Source organism: Indicator indicator, chromosome 15 (assembly GCF_027791375.1).
Source record: "Indicator indicator isolate 239-I01 chromosome 15, UM_Iind_1.1, whole genome shotgun sequence".
In the NCBI taxonomy this organism is placed as follows: Eukaryota; Metazoa; Chordata; class Aves; order Piciformes; family Indicatoridae; genus Indicator; species Indicator indicator.
In genome coordinates this window covers 10,424,056-10,440,370 of record NC_072024.1, presented here as the reverse complement: position 1 = coordinate 10,440,370, position 16,315 = coordinate 10,424,056, and the positions used below count along the sequence as shown (strand labels likewise).

Below are 16,315 nucleotides of genomic sequence, written 5' to 3'. Positions count from 1 at the left end.
CAAAACATGGTACATGTGTGTCACAGTGTGAGAGCTGAAATCCCCCTCCCACACCCACAATGACCAGGCTAACTCAATCTGGAAGCAAATGAAGTTGTATTTACAGGCAAAGCTACAGTCTATGATGAAATGCAATGCCTATGTACAAATATACACTACTCACAGCATTTACAAATATGTACAATCAACAGAAAAACACAACAAAGCCCCTTGGGCCCCATAAGGGGCCTCCCCCCAGCTAGAAGGACTCCCTTGAAACCCCCTTGGCAGAAGGCAGAGTCCAGAAGCAGAAAGGCTGTTAGACTTATCTTGTCAAGGTAGTATGTGGGGGGTCAGTGCTATCTTCTGAAGGCAGGAGAAGAGAGAAGCTGAGCAAGCTGAGACTGAGTGACTTTGTTTTGAGTAGTGATTCTTAAACATTTCTCTCTCTCCAATGGAAGTGTTTAGAAAAATCATTATTTTGCTTTCTTACACCCACTAGTGATCTATTTACATTCTTTCACTTTCTCTACTTGAACTTTGTGAGAAGAAAAATTAAAGACAGTCTTAAAAGCATCACAATGTGGCTCTGCCACAGACATCCAAAATGATGTGAGTGAAGTAATGTCTTCACCCAGATCAAAAGTACCTCAGAAATATAAAGAACTACTTCAAAAGAATTAATGTCTGCATAATATTTAGCTTGAATATTTAATTTTTAGTCTAAACTTCTCTGTAAATAATATCTGTTTCCAGAGATGTAGAAAAAATATACTTGGGTTAATAATAAGATAAATGCAAATATTAGTACTTAATGAAATATGCAAAGGAAGCTAGAAAAGTCTGGAAGGCTTTAAGATAACATTTTGTGTTGGCTACAGAGCTCAGCAACTTCCATAACCCATAGTAAGTGTAGCATTTTGCTCATACTCCACAAGTGAAAGACTGGGGTGTTTTAGACCAAACCAAATCCCATTATCTCTCCACCACAAACTATACTGGAGCTTCTTTTTAACTCAGCATTTGTATGTCAATTGTAATGAATGAACTGGAGAACCTTCTTCGTCAAAAATGCAAATTACTGTGTAATCACAACATTGCAGCAAAGAAGATAAATGCAAGAATGATCACCTGAACATCTAATTAGTCTCTCTACACAATCAGACTTATGCTAAAGCTTCTAACTGCAGCTAACATTTTAATGAAGGTTTCAGCATTGCATAAATAAGATTGGAAAACTACAAACAATGCTCACTCATTGTATTTTTCCCTTGCTTGAAAACCATTTACCTTGATAAAGGTACTGCACACTTGCTACAGATGACATGCTGATTTGTGGTCTGTAACAAATCTAAAATATATTACTGTACATAGCAGTGACTAACCTTTAAGGTACTACTAACAATTGCTTATGAAAGCTCCCCTCCCTCCATGAACTGTAAACTAATATTCACTCAAACTAACAGCAGAAAAAGTGCAGCACTGCCCCAAGATCACCACAGGACATAGTTGCACAGCACTCAAGAATACTAGGTGGCTAATGATAAGAGGTATATTACAGATCTTGTTCATACAGATTGTTTTGACCACAGTATAAACAGGGAGTCAGAAGTCATAAAAGCTTGCATTTGCTTGGGGAATGTGGAACAAGGAAGACAATGATTTCTGCCTCAAAATTCAGGAAACAGGAAGTAATTAAAAATTCTCTGGAAGACTCTACTTGCCTTAGCATCTTGCACCTATTTCATCTGAATTATGAAACCCATAATACCAGTTATGGATTACTGACATTGTCATAGCATATAATTGCTTCTAAAAATCCCAAGGATTAAATAAAATGGAAATAACTCATAATGTGAACTAAAATGTCTTTGATCAGTTTTGAGTAGATTTGAGTAGTCTGCCCACTTTACAAGTTGGTGGCTATGCCTTTTAATGGAAAGTCACACTACATTTTGATAGAGACAAGGGCTATTTTTGCCACAATAATGTCCTTTCCAAACACATGCAAAGCAAGCTGACTGGCACTGTATGACAAAAAATATCCACACCTTTTTCAGATAGGTGTGAAAGGGAAAAAACAATAATCATAAGCTGAGGTGTCTTTCTGTGAATAAGAAAAAAAAAAAGAAAATTCACAATGGAACTTTAAAAACAAAACAAAAAACCCCTGATATTACATCAGACCCATAATTAATATCCTAAAGTCTTATCTGGGACAAGTAAAATTTCTTGTGTATTGGATGTTTGGAGTCTTTAGCATTAAATTTAATAGGGATTTGAAGAATAAATTATTTTTAGTTCTTTGCCTTTAATCATGAAGCGTGGAATTTTTCTTTTTTTATTCATTCACTGCTCTGGTACTCTGCTTAATCCTGCAAATCTTTATCAATGCTCAAAAGCAATTCTGTTGCAGGGTGTTTGATTTCCATAATCCCCCACAACACAGACATTTTTATTTTATGTGAACTGCTTCTGGGTCCTTTGAAATTTACAGCAGACTGTCCCCTATGCCATACATAACATAAAATGAGCACCATACCACTGTTTATCTCCCATGTGTCTTTGGCTGTATTTTCTGGAGATAATCTACTATGACTGTTCTTGTCTGCTGATGGTCCTTGTGGTGAGGAGAGTTGAAGATATGCTCTTTCAGAGGTTTTCTCAGTCTGTATTGCAAGGTCTGAAATAGAACCCAGAAGCTTATGAAATGCCTGTTAACACTCACATTTCTTTCTTAAGGCATGGAAAAAAACATAGAGCATAATCCTGGTATACAAATATCTTTCATGAAGTACAGGAATCTTGTAGGGCAGCAGGAACTGTCAGTCACAAGAAAGTAAAAATGTAACACTAGGTATGGAAGAAGGGCAAACCACAGAAGTTATAAAAAACAGGCTTGCAAAAGTCTGCAAAATAATCAAGAACCACTGCAGTAACTCAGTTATATGCACAGTATGAGGGAAAGTATAATATGTGTATAACCTGTGGCTACTGCCAGCAGGTGGTGATCCCTGGCTCAAACACAATACAAATACCAGCAAAGGGAATGAGCATTTACTCAAGCTCATACAAGAGAATAAGCCATGGTTTCATATGTCTTCAGTAATTAACAAGGAAGATAAAGGATTACAAAACCAGAATAAAGTCTTACATTCTGAAGACAGAATAATGAAAAAACCCAGGCACTTTGTGAATTCTTGTGATGGTTTGAAACTGTCTTTTTAATTTTTCCTTGCAAAGTTCAGAACAGAGAAAGTGAAAGAATGTAAATAAGTCACTATTGGGTGTAAGAAAGCAAAATAACGATTGTTCTAAACACTTCCATTGGATAGATAGAAATGTTTAAGAACTATTACCCAAAACAAAGTAGGCATTCTGCACATTCTGTGTTCGGCAGTGGGGGCAGTTGCTGGGCTGTCTGGCTGCTGTTTCTTCTTCTCTTCTGGCTGAAGATAACACACTGACCTTGGCAGCTAAGTTAACAACTTTCTGCTTAACTAACTCTGCTTCTCTGTCCAGGGGGGTCTGGGGGGGAAGCTCCTGGGAGAGGGAGGCCCCTTTGGGAGGGTCCCCTTGGGGGGAAGCAAAGGGAGATCGATTGTGCTTTTTCTGTTGATTGTATATATTTGTGAATGTTGTGAATTTTGTATATTTGTACATATTCATTGCATTTCATTGTAGATTTTAGACTCTGCTTGTAAATACAGCTTTTCATTTGCTTCCAGACTGGGCTAGCCTGGTTATTGTTGGTGGGGGGGGGAATTTCAGCTCACACCGACACACTTTTTATTTTTGGCGCTCCAACTCGGGGCTCGATTGCTTGTTTGATTTATTTCTGCTCAGATTAGGAAGCAAAATGAAGCTGTTTTGGATTTTGAGTAATTTTATTTCCTCTGTTATCAGTGTGATTGTCTACAGATGGGCTGTTTCCTGCATGATAGACAAGATTGTGAGATATGTGGCATATAAGTCGTTCCTTTGGGTTAAGAACAAGTTACTGAATGTTGGTGAATTCTGTTATGGTCTTATTGGGCTAAGAAGCTATGGTAACTCAACTATGGATCTGCTAGCAGACACATATGAGTTTGTTACTCCTCTTACAACTACAGAGGGTCCTTGGAACCAGTGGTACCTTAGATATCTTGTACTAGCCTTAATCTTAATTTTGTTGCTTCTTGGAATAATCATATGGCTACTGATAGCACTGTATCAAGAAAGACATAAGGCTACTTGCTCTTCCAACTCTGCTGTGAATGTGAAAACCAAGCCAGTAAATTTGGTGGCCACTGTAACCAGAAAGCGTAAAGGAGATGCAGATGCTGCAGGAGATGGTGCAGATGGAGATGAGGGTCCTTCTACTCAGGGTCCCTCTCTTAAGAAAGATCCTTCTGATGAGGAAGAGAGGGTTAGCCTTAAAACTCTGGTAGACCTCTTGAGACCCCACATAGATGATGGAGATGTAGGTCAGGATGTAGACCCTGGTAGATTAGCAACTGCTGGTAGTGCCTCTGAACTCAAAGAAATTCAACGGAGGATTAAAATAGGATTATGGGGACAGCGACCTCAGGATGATGATGAGGAGGAGGAGGAGGATGACATACAGTCAGCTAATGCACCCAGACAGGAAATTAGACATGTGAGGAAGGATTACATCAGAGGAGATAATGAGCCAGTCCTGTCTTGGCTAGCCAGGTGTTTTGATATGGGAGCCCCAGCATTGGTGGTAGGCGACAAGTCGGCCTCTCAGTTGGGGATGCTCTCAAAGGATACAGGCATAGACAGGCATCTAGGCAAGTGCATTGGTAAAGTTTCTCTGTGGGCACGCCTCCTACTGGCAGTCTCGCTGAGGTACCCCAGCAGAGATGATTTACCATGGAACCCTAAGCCTTGGACCACAATAGCTGAGGGAATCAAGCATCTGAGAGAATTTGCTGTGAGAGAAGTAATGTATGGAGATCATAAGACCCTGAATCCTGATGAAATTCCTGTTGGAACAGGCCTTGCCAAAAAGCTCATTAAGCTTGCTCCTCCTAATTATGCCACTATTCTGGCAAGCAGGATTGTGGCAAGAAATTATGGTGGAGTGCCTCCTACTGTTGGCCATTTCACTGACCAAATGAGGCAATTGGAGGATAGTCTTGCACGTACTTCTTTGGTTTCAGCCATTGAAACTCTGTCTGGAGAGATGAAGAATTGCATGAAAGAGCTGAAGGAGGAACTTAAAACCTCCATATCCAACTTGATGAAGGGGGATGATTCTGATTCCTCTTCCTCCAGATGGATACAAGTTTCAGCTGTCAGAAACAGACGTGCTCCAAGGAGGCCATTCCAGAATAGGTCAAACCAAAACAGACAGCAGAGGCAATCACGTGGCAGTATCTGGATAACTCTGCGTGATCAGTTTGGTGAGAACATGAACAGATGGGATGGTCAACCAACTTCTGATCTTTTCAAGAGGTTACGGGAGCTGCAGAGGGGCAGATCCCGAGGTAGCAATACCAGGAGGGTAGCTGTCGCTTCCTCAGTTTCCCAGAACAACTCTGATAGCTCCAACAGTGATCCTAATTCTGGTGCTGGACGTTGTGCCAGCTGTACATGTGGAGGTAATCCCCACGATTAGGGGTGCCCTGCCTTCCGCCAGGGGGAGGTAAGGGATAATGGAGATAACAGAATCTATTGGGATGTGTACATCCAGTGGCCTGGCACTTCAAAATTTCAGAAGTACAGGGCCTTGGTTGACACAGGAGCTCAGTGCACCATAATACCATCAAATTATCAAGGGGGAGAATCTATAACTATTCAGGGAGTCACTGGTGGATCTCAAGAGTTGTTTAAGATAGAGGTTGATATAAGTTTAACTGGGAAGCAGTGGAAGAAACATACTATTGTAACAGGTCCTAATGCACCTTGTATTTTGGGAATTGACTTTCTGAGAGAAGGGCGTTTTAAAGACCCTAAGGGTTACAAATGGGCTTTTGGAATAGCAACTGTAGAAATTGATGGAGGAAAATTGAAGTTGTCCATTAGACCTGAGCTTTCAGATGAATCTGCAGTTGTGGGACAACATGAGATAGAGGATGTAAAGCTGCCAGTTGCTTCTCAAACCCTGCATCACAGACAATACAGAACCAACCGTGACTCTTTGGTGCCCATTCAAAACTTGATTCGTCAGTTGGAGAGTCAGAAGGTCATCAGCAAAACTTATTCACCTTTCAACAGTCCAATCTGGCCTGTGAGAAAGCAGAATGGAGAGTGGCGTCTGACAGTTGATTTCCGTGCCTTGAATGCAGTAACTCCACCCATGAGTGCAGCAGTACCAGACATGATGGAACTCCAATATGAGCTGGAATCCAAGCAGGCCAAATGGTATGCTACCATAGACATTGCTAATGCTTTCTTCTCTATTCCCATAGCAGAGGAATGCAGGCCTCAGTTTGCTTTCACCTGGAGAGGCATTCAGTACACATTCAATCGTTTGCCCCAGGGGTGGATTCACAGTTCAACCATCTGCCATGCAGTGATCCATGATGCTTTGGAGAAAGGTGGAGCTCCAGAACACATTCAGTTCATCGATGACATCATCGTCTGGGGTGAGACTGCTGAAGAAGTCTTCGAGAAAGGTAACAAAATCCTTGACATTCTCTTGCAAGCTGGTTTCGCTATCAAGCGAGACAAGGTGAAAGGACCTGCCAGAGAAATCCAGTTTCTGGGAGTGCGGTGGCAAGATGGTCGCCGTCACATCCCAATGGATGTGATAAACAGAGTCTCCACCATGGCAAATCCCATCAACAAGAAAGAAACTCTGCGTTTCTTAGGCATAGTGGGATTTTGGAGACTGCACATTCCTGGATACAGTCAGATTGTGAAACCTCTCTATGATGTGACTCGAAAGAGAAACAGTTTCCAATGGGGTCCTGAGCAACAAGCAGCCTTTGACCAGATCAAGCGAGAGGTAGTCCAAGCGATGGGTCTGGGACCTGTCCGAACTGGTCCAAACATTAAGAACATTCTGTACACGGCCGCGAGTGACAATGGTCCAACCTGGTGCTTATGGCAAAGAGCTCCAGGGGAGACACGAGGACGTCCTCTTGGTTTCTGGGGTCGTGGCTACAGAGGCTCAGAGGCAAACTACACTCCAACAGAGAAAGAGATTTTAGCTGCTTATGAAGGAGTGAAAGCTGCTTCTGAAATGATTGGAACTGAGTCACAACTTCTTCTAGCTCCTAGATTGCCAGTTCTGAATTGGATGTTCAAAGGCAAAGGTTCTTCACCACATCATGCAACAGATGCTACCTGGTCTAAGTGGATGGCTCTGATAACACAGAGAGCTCGAATGGGAAATCTCGAAAGGCCTGGTTTGGTGGAGGTGATCACAAACTGGCCAGAAGGCACAAGCTGTGCTAAACCTCCAGAGGAGAGAGTAACTCGTGCTGAGGAAGCTCCTCCTTACAGTGATCTGTCTGATGATGAAAAGAGATATGCTTTGTTCACAGACGGTTCCTGTCGTCTTGTTGGGAACAAGCGGAGATGGAAATCTGCAGTGTGGAGTCCAACGCGCAGAGTTGCAGAAGCGAGAGATGGAGAAGGAGAATCCAGTCAATTTGCAGAGGTAAAAGCTGTCCAGCTAGCTCTTAACATAGCTGAACGTGAGAGATGGCCAAAGCTTTATCTCTACACCGACTCGTGGATGGTAGCCAATGCCTTGTGGGGTTGGCTGAAAGACTGGAAGAAGAATGGCTGGCAGAGGAAAGGAAAGCCAATCTGGGCTGCAGATCTGTGGCAAGACATTGCTGCTCGCATTGAGAGAATCCCAGTGAAAGTGAGACACATCGATGCTCACATTCCTAAGAGCAAAGCTACTGAAGAACAACAACACAACCATCAGGCAGATCTAGCTGCAAGAGTTTCCCAAGTGGACACAAACTCTGATCCTGATCCTGATCTTGACTGGAAACACCGAGGTGAGCTGTTCTTAGCTCGGTGGGCCCATGACTCGTCAGGACATCAAGGCAGAGATGCAACCTACCGATGGGCTCGTGACAGATCCATTGACATTTCCATGGATGCTATCACACAAGTCATCCATGACTGTGACATTTGTGCTGCTATTAAGCAGGCAAAGCGGATCAAGCCCTTGTGGTATGGTGACCGATGGTCCAAGTACAAGTATGGTGAAGCCTGGCAGATTGACTACATCACTCTACCTCGTTCTCCATCTGGTAAGCAGTATGTGCTGACTATGGTAGAGGCAAGCACTGGATGGCTGGAAACTTATCCAGTTCCTCATGCAACTGCACGTAACACCATTCTTGGCCTGGAGAGACAAATCCTGTGGAGACACGGAACTCCAGAGAGGATTGAGTCAGACAACGGAACTCATTTCAAGAACAATCTTGTAAAAAACTGGGCCAAAGAGCACGGCATCGAGTGGATATTCCACATTCCCTACTATGCACCAGCTGCAGGGAAGATCGAACGCTACAACGGTTTGCTGAAAACCACTCTCAAAGCCATGGGGGGTGGATCTTTGAAAAACTGGGAGAAACATTTAGCACAAGCAACCTGGTTGGTGAATAGTAGAGGTTCAGTGAATCGAGCTGGACCTGCCCAATCAGATTTGTTGCGAAAGGAAGAAGGTGATAGAGTTCCTGTTATCAGAGAAAAGAATCTGTTAGGCAAAACTGTTTGGGTATTTTCTCCTTCAGGAGAGGCCAAACCTGTCCGAGGGGTGGTTTCTGCTGAAGGTCCTGGTCACACCTATTGGGTGATGCAAGAAAATGGTGAAATTCAGTGTATTCCACAAAGAAATCTAACTTTGGCTGAGAGAGGTTAAATTCAGAGTGTTGCGCAGATACAGCATTGCGCCCAAGAGGAGAGTTCATGAGATCTACGGTGCACGAACCCTGAGAGCCCTGAGTCACCTGAGAGTCCCTGTTCCTTCCTTCACTCCATCTGCGAGGAAACAAGCTGTTTGCTGTTTTTTCCTGTGATTTGACTCTTTTGAATCATCTACATCTGAAATAGCCGGAATGGACTATGGTCTTTATTCACCTAGTGTTGTAGATATTATTTAAGATTAGATAAATGATAGTAACAGCCAATGGAATTGTTTAGAAGGGGTGGACTGTGATGGTTTGAAACTGTCTTTTTAATTTTTCCTTGCAAAGTTCAGAACAGAGAAAGTGAAAGAATGTAAATAAGTCACTATTGGGTGTAAGAAAGCAAAATAACGATTGTTCTAAACACTTCCATTGGATAGATAAAATGTTTAAGAACTATTACCCAAAACAAAGTAGGCATTCTGCACATTCTGCGTTCGGCAGTGGGGGCAGTTGCTGGGCTGTCTGGCTGCTGTTTCTTCTTCTCTTCTGGCTGAAGATAACACACTGACCTTGGCAGCTAAGTTAACAACTTTCTGCTTAACTAACTCTGCTTCTCTGTCCAGGGGGGTCTGGGGGGGAAGCTCCTGGGAGAGGGAGGCCCCTTTGGGAGGGTCCCCTTGGGGGGAAGCAAAGGGAGATCGATTGTGCTTTTTCTGTTGATTGTATATATTTGTGAATGTTGTGAATTTTGTATATTTGTACATATTCATTGCATTTCATTGTAGATTTTAGACTCTGCTTGTAAATACAGCTTTTCATTTGCTTCCAGACTGGGCTAGCCTGGTTATTGTTGGTGGGGGGGGGAATTTCAGCTCACACCGACACAATTCTACATGTGCTTTACTTTATGCTCTTACCATTTAGAGACAGATCTCTAGTGGTTTTATGAGTATTTCTTTTGACTCCTTCATCTAAAGAATCATTCCATAGTGAGAATGATAGCTCCAATCTCTCAACGTCTGGTACGGATTCAGTTTCCTTTCTTGAACTCCAAAGTCTGCATGTTCTATTATCTTTGCTACCCCAGGTCTTTGTTACCTTGAAAGACATTATTTTCTTAATGAAAGATAAAAAAAACCACAGCAGCTTTCAGAATACTCAAAGGTAAATACGCATTTTGAATTAAGCTTGTTTGTCAAATGAATGTTTCCAAATTTGTTCTTTTAAAAATATTATCTTTTCAGGAAACTCTCTTGGAGGGAGAGGTCTGTGTGTTATCTTCAGGCTTCACAGATTAGTATCAGGCAGGGTTGGTTTTTGGTTTTTTTTTTTTTTTTTTTTTTTATTTCCCCACTGAGTGAAAGGAATACAAGGCAAAGGAAAAATTAAAATTCACTATCTGGATAAAAAGAATGAAACTTGTGGCTATTCTACACCTCAGAAAGGAGTCCTTTCTTCTCTGGAGAAAGGAACCTCATTTTACATCTTGGCTTTCAAATGACTTCATGGGAAAGGCTCTAATTCCTTTGGCTGGATCCTTTATTCATAGTGTTTAACTGGATATTACAGAACCAACCAGATTCCTAAAACCTGCATATAGTTTGCTGACAGAGTCAGACCAGCTGTTTTCTCCTGCATTGTAACTGACTGCATCACATGAGCTACTGTAGGGCTATTATCTACTTAGAGCACATCAAAATGCAGAGTTTCTGCATTTTCCCATCATAAGAAAAAATATTTACACACAGAGAGAAATTTTAGCAGTCTAGAACAAAAAATTCAGAAAATAATAATGATAAGAAATCACAGAGTAATTTCAGTATGGAGAAACCTCTGTAGGACTAACACTGAACTTAGATCAGCCTGTTCTAAGTTATGTTATCTTTGACAGTTTTGAAATTTCACAATCTACCTATGACTCTGTTGCAGTCAGAGTTTCTTTATCTTTTTCAACTACTTTATGGTTACACCCAGTCAGAGTTTCCCTGCAGTTTGGGATTGCTGCCTCTTGTCCTTGTCACTACACTTAGAAGAATCTGGGCTTGTGACCTTTGCAACCCTGCATTAGTTGAAGCAGTTAGATTTTTCCTTGGCCTTCTCTTCCACAGGTTGAACAAACCCATGCCATGTGTGGAAGCCACCAGGGCATTTTACTCGCCCTCCACTGGATGTTATGGCATCTCTTGCACTGTGGTCATAACCACACACAATCTCACATCACTGCTGAAAAAATTTTGCCTTCAGTATGGCTCCTCTATCCATCTCTTCCCTTTTAGTAGTATCAGCAGTTTGGTTGTAATTTAAGCCTTCTTACCTTTCCAGATACCTTTGCACTGACTCTTCTGCTTGCAGATGGAGGTGTCCCAAGGATCTTTGATCCAAATGCAATATGTGATAAAACCTGAGTTTTACTGCTGTATATATTGCGTTGTCCTCTATTAACTGGGCTACCTAAGCAAAAAAAAAATCCTTAATTTACATTACTTAAAGGAAATAAATATTAATAGCTTGTCCGAATCAAATGAAATAAAAGAATATTGATTGCTAATCATCATAAAAATTATGTCCCTTTATAGTAAGTCCTTAGAAATATGTAGGAATAGCAAACACACATTTTATAAAAGTCTGTCAACACACAAGCAAGAAAATTCTGGCCTATTATACAGATATATTTTTAAACTCCTTGCTTTAAAGACTTATTTATAAAGAGGCTATTTATAAACAAAGAAAAAAAAGGGGTTGCATGATTTCTTTAGAACTTCAATTAAAACCTAACTTCTGACAGGAAGAATAACTAATTCTAATTAATAAAGAACAGAGTAAATAAATAATAACATGAGAAAACTGAGGCAAAGTCATCAAGCCATCACTCACAGCTCAGAGGACAACTATTTATGTGCAGTTTACTTTCTGAAATTACTGAATCTACTGTAACCAGGGCTGAGCCCTAATACTGCAAATACCTTTCATTATTTATTTTCTAAGTGTTTAAAATGCACAGAAAATGCCAACCAGTCTGAATGAGAAACAAAAACTAATCATGAAATACAGGTGAATGTTCTGAAAAAAAAATGTAAGAGAGATGGTTAAGTATTATTACCAGGATAGAAAAATTGCATGGAATACATATTTTCCTTTCTTTTAATTCTCCCAGATTGTCAGTGGATTTGCCTTTCCAGAGCTGATAAAAATGTGTATCTTCACATTAATTTATAGGTAAAATTTACATTGTCTGAGTACTTCTTTCTTGCTGCAATTTCAGTATAAAATTGCAATCTCACTTTAGAGTTCTGACACCTTCATAAAGCAATAAAGTTTTGTTGATTCTCCTAAGAATTTTTTTCATAGAATTATTTAATCTTATTTCAAGACTAGCTTTATTTCCACTGTCATCAAAGAAATGAAAAAAGATCCTGTATAAGCTACCAAGTATCATTATTTACTGTACTAATAAGCAGAAAAGAAGCCACTTTCTGCCATTATATTCTCCCCTTTTTCCTGATGTGGCATGTGGTTACTGCTAACAGCTGCCATTTCACAAGATTAGATGACAAGTCTTGGTTTAACATCAATTTCTTTAATTTGCTGACTACCTTGGGATGTTGTTAGCTCCAATTATAAAAGCTGATTTGCATGAAAATCTCTCTTTATGAACACATTAATTGACTGCAATTAATTACCTACATCTACACATAACAATGTGTTGATAGCATAATGAAATAATATGTTTAATTAAAAATGGGTGATACTAAAACTAATTTGGGCTTTTGATTATCAAATAAACAAAAAGTTTTGCACAGAGAAAGAACATTTTCCAACTGAAACGTCCTCAAACTTATCAAAGCCTCCATTCTCAAGAAAGCAAATTCATGAAATTAGAATAGAATGTCTGGCACAACTCATGCTGTGTCCATAAAATGGGATTAACAATAAAGGTTAAGCCTTAAACAGAACGCTTTTAATTTTCATGCAGGTCAGGGATCTTACAATTTATTATTTTACTATGTATACTTAAGGGCTATATATCTTTGCAGTCCAGATGGTAAACCCTCAGTCTTGTTTTAAATGGACATTAATTTTTCTGTTTCAACGTATCATTCACACTACTGTGCTCATTTAAGTTTAACATTACATTTTGAAAAACAGCCACCATGTATCTACTTTTGAATGCAGCCACTGAGAAATGGAATTCCAGAGTTTCCTCTGCTAATTCAAAAGCAAATTTATGATTAAACTTCATAAGGAAACTCTGTCTTGACTACTTGTAGAGCAATAACATTTAAAATATATTATTTGTCTTTCAGTACTATAAAAATGGTATTTGCATGTAAAAAATAAAATTAATATAATTTAAATAAGCAAATGTATGAAGTATCTTACTCTAAGCAAAAATTTAAACCCTTTTCTATACATTTTGGCTGCTGTAGTACAAAGACTGCCTTTACTAATGAGGTGTATCAAAAACCAGCAAAAGTTAACTAGTCAAAAAAGCACTGGCAAGGTATCTTAGTGAAGATGATATCTTTAGGAGTTGTTTTTTTCATATTCTAGCCAGAGCAGAAATAAAGAAGCTGAAAAAGCATTTTCTTAAATCAAAGCTATTCTCCAAGAAATAATTTTACTCAAAGTTCATTTTTCTTTAGAGTTTCAGGAGATGCCACACCTGAAATACTATTGTTGGCTGTAATAGTCTTGTCTATTATAGTGCAAAATTTCAGTTCTCATTCTCTAACTTCTCTTATTCCTTTGGTCAATACTTTGCACGTGTACTTACAGAGCATTTTAACAGAAATGGTGGAAATGTATATTTACTGAATTAAAACAATAAGGATGAGAATCCTAAAGACTGAGAATGCACTAAAAATATTGGAAAAAAAATCTTCCTTGTCTACAGCAACACTTTAACACTTCCTGCACTGATTAAGTTGTATTGGAAATGGATTCTTTAATTTGCTTGCTCTGACCCACTTCTAAGCTTCTTCACACCTACATAGCTCTCAAAAGATGTTCTAATACCCTGCTTTAGTACAACACATAAATGGCTCATAAAAGGTGGTATAGAGTAAGAGGAAAACAAAAAAATGTAAGACATTTCAGTTATTACGTGGGCCAGATTAAAGGCTTAGTCTAGTGTTTTGTACAGAAACCAGCAATAACAAAACAGAAGAGGAAAGAACTTATCTGTAGAGAGAGATTTCACCTGTGCATTTTTCTAAGCTTTAGCAGCAAAAGGTTTATGTATTTTTCAAGTTTAGGCTGAAAGTAACAATCAGTTCAACATTTTAAAATGGACAAACTTATCAGTTCTCAATGAAGGACACGAATCAGAGCATACATAATAATATCTTTTTTTTTTTTTTTTAATTTTTAAGAAATGCTTGCACATATTCCAGGATTATTTACTGTTGCAAGTGGATCTTTATTGTTGCAAGAATAAATTTTGTTATGTTTAGAATTCTCATCAATGAAATGTACTAGTGAAAAATATATTTTTTCTACATTAATTTGCTTCCTTGTTGAAAATGTAGCTTTTGTCTTCAAAACTCAATGACTGATTTAAAAAAAAATCTGGTTTTGTTCAACCACAGAAAAACCTGTCAATAGCTGAAAATATTATTTCGTTCTTTACATAGTCATCTATTTATGAACAATTTTATTACTGAGTTCCATTAATGCACAAAATCTATGTATCTTCTATTGCTATTATTTAATGGTGATCTATTTCATTACAAAATCATTTAAAAGAGATATTCATTATTTTGAAACAAAACTTTAAGGACTGTAAAGACATTTGCCTAGATGAAATCATGCTATTGACTTTACTGAAGGTAGTAAGCAATACAGTTTTAAAGCAAAATAGCAGCTTTAGTAGAAAAGCTATTGTATAACTCAAGTCTATTTAAGCAATTTCATATTCAGATCTTGGCATTTCCTTCCATAGTTCATCTTCTACTGATTCTTGGCACACAGACTTTATGCAGACAGACATGCCAACTTAAATAAAAAAGAATACAGGAAGTGCCCTTCTACAACAGGCCAATAATCTGTCTAAAATCCAGCTTCAAACAATGGCCAAATCCAAATGCTTCAAAAAATGGCTCAAGACAGTTTCAGTAGGGATTTATGAAATAATCTGCCTTCTACACAGTTCTCAGAAGAAGGTTTGAAACACCTAGAAGTACAGGACTAAGTTTTCGCTTCATATTTTCACTGGTGCTAAATACTACGACATGGACATTACTGATACCCGTATAAAAAGCCAACTGATTTTATAATCTTATTAATTTCTTCACTTCACTAGCTTATTGGAGTAGTAGATTCCAGTTTTTAGTCACATTCTGTGGAACATGGTATTTTCTTTTATCAGTTTTTAATGTTTAAATGAGTTGTCAGATCAAATAATGTCTTGTTTTCAAGCCATGAGATAGAAAAACAGCCGTTATTGAACTGTTTTTCAAGTCACTAGTTCCTTTATAAACTATCTCAATTTTTAATGTTTGAGCATATCTTCACAAGAGTTTTTCATTCATGCTGTTTCTCTATGAATCACTTTGCTGTCTGTAAAATCTGAGATGGTTCAGCTCATAATGTATTATTTTGGATAATAATGCAAACCTGATTTATTTAAAGGTTTGATACCTTTTCTATTTCATATTAATTTCATCTTCCTGCTACCAAGTGAATTAGGTTTTAAAAAATGTAGCTACATATTAATCTGAGAATTCCACTGAGCTGTATCTATGCTGATGGCAACCCTTCTTCCTTGAGTCATTTAATTTTGACACTTTAAAGCTTAACTGTAGTTAATGTTTGTCCCCCATGAACAATCCTTTGCATTTATCAAAGCTAGATGTTACACATTTACCTAGTACAGTGTTCTCCAGCTCATAATTTTTCAACACAGTGTCCACAAAAGAAATAAACCCAGAAAATGGAAATTTGTTCAGCAAAATGTGATTGTTTCCTGTATGTTACCTGCTCTGTAGTTTTTCATGACAAAGTACACAGGGTCTGCCCATCTTACAAGTTTAACACTCTCTGAAGTCCTGCTCTTGACAAACCTAGTCTCTGTATCATATGAGAATTTGCTCCCACATTATTCACTTCTCTTTTGACATTATTCATAATGATAATAAATGATACAGTTCCTGGAATAAAAAACTTCTGAGGCCTCTTGCAGTTCGCCTTTAATAATAATTAAAATAGATTTAAATAAAAAAATTAAAATTGGATCCTCTGCTTTCTGTCTCTTAGTTTTTATCTAAGTGAATAGTTTGTTTTTTGGCACAGGAACGCCTAGCTTCTTTAATAAGTCTCTTCTATACAATGCTGCCAAAGTCCACATGATATGTTTCATTATTTCTAGCTTACTTCTAGTTATTCAAGTAACACCAAGACACCAATAAGACAAAATTTCCTTTTTTTCAGAGTATAAGATGAGGAGACTGTGTGGTCATACTGTTAGAGGTTTCATTAATGCAAACATACTTTTAAAAGAACTGTAACAACTG

General features: G+C 38.6%; 1 protein-coding gene across 1 annotated transcript in view; it reads right to left on the bottom strand.

Moving 5' to 3' along the window:
• Nucleotides 1–16,315, bottom strand: part of CFAP20DC (CFAP20 domain containing) — a 72,576-nt gene that overhangs the window by 37,287 nt on the left and 18,974 nt on the right. Inside the window, exons 8-10 of the mRNA XM_054387469.1 lie at nt 11,119–11,255; nt 9,722–9,902; nt 2,522–2,662 (exon numbers count right to left, since the gene is read on the bottom strand). Coding sequence (XP_054243444.1) covers nt 2,522–2,662; nt 9,722–9,902; nt 11,119–11,255 — 459 coding nt within the window. The remainder of the gene's footprint in view (nt 1–2,521; nt 2,663–9,721; nt 9,903–11,118; nt 11,256–16,315) is intronic.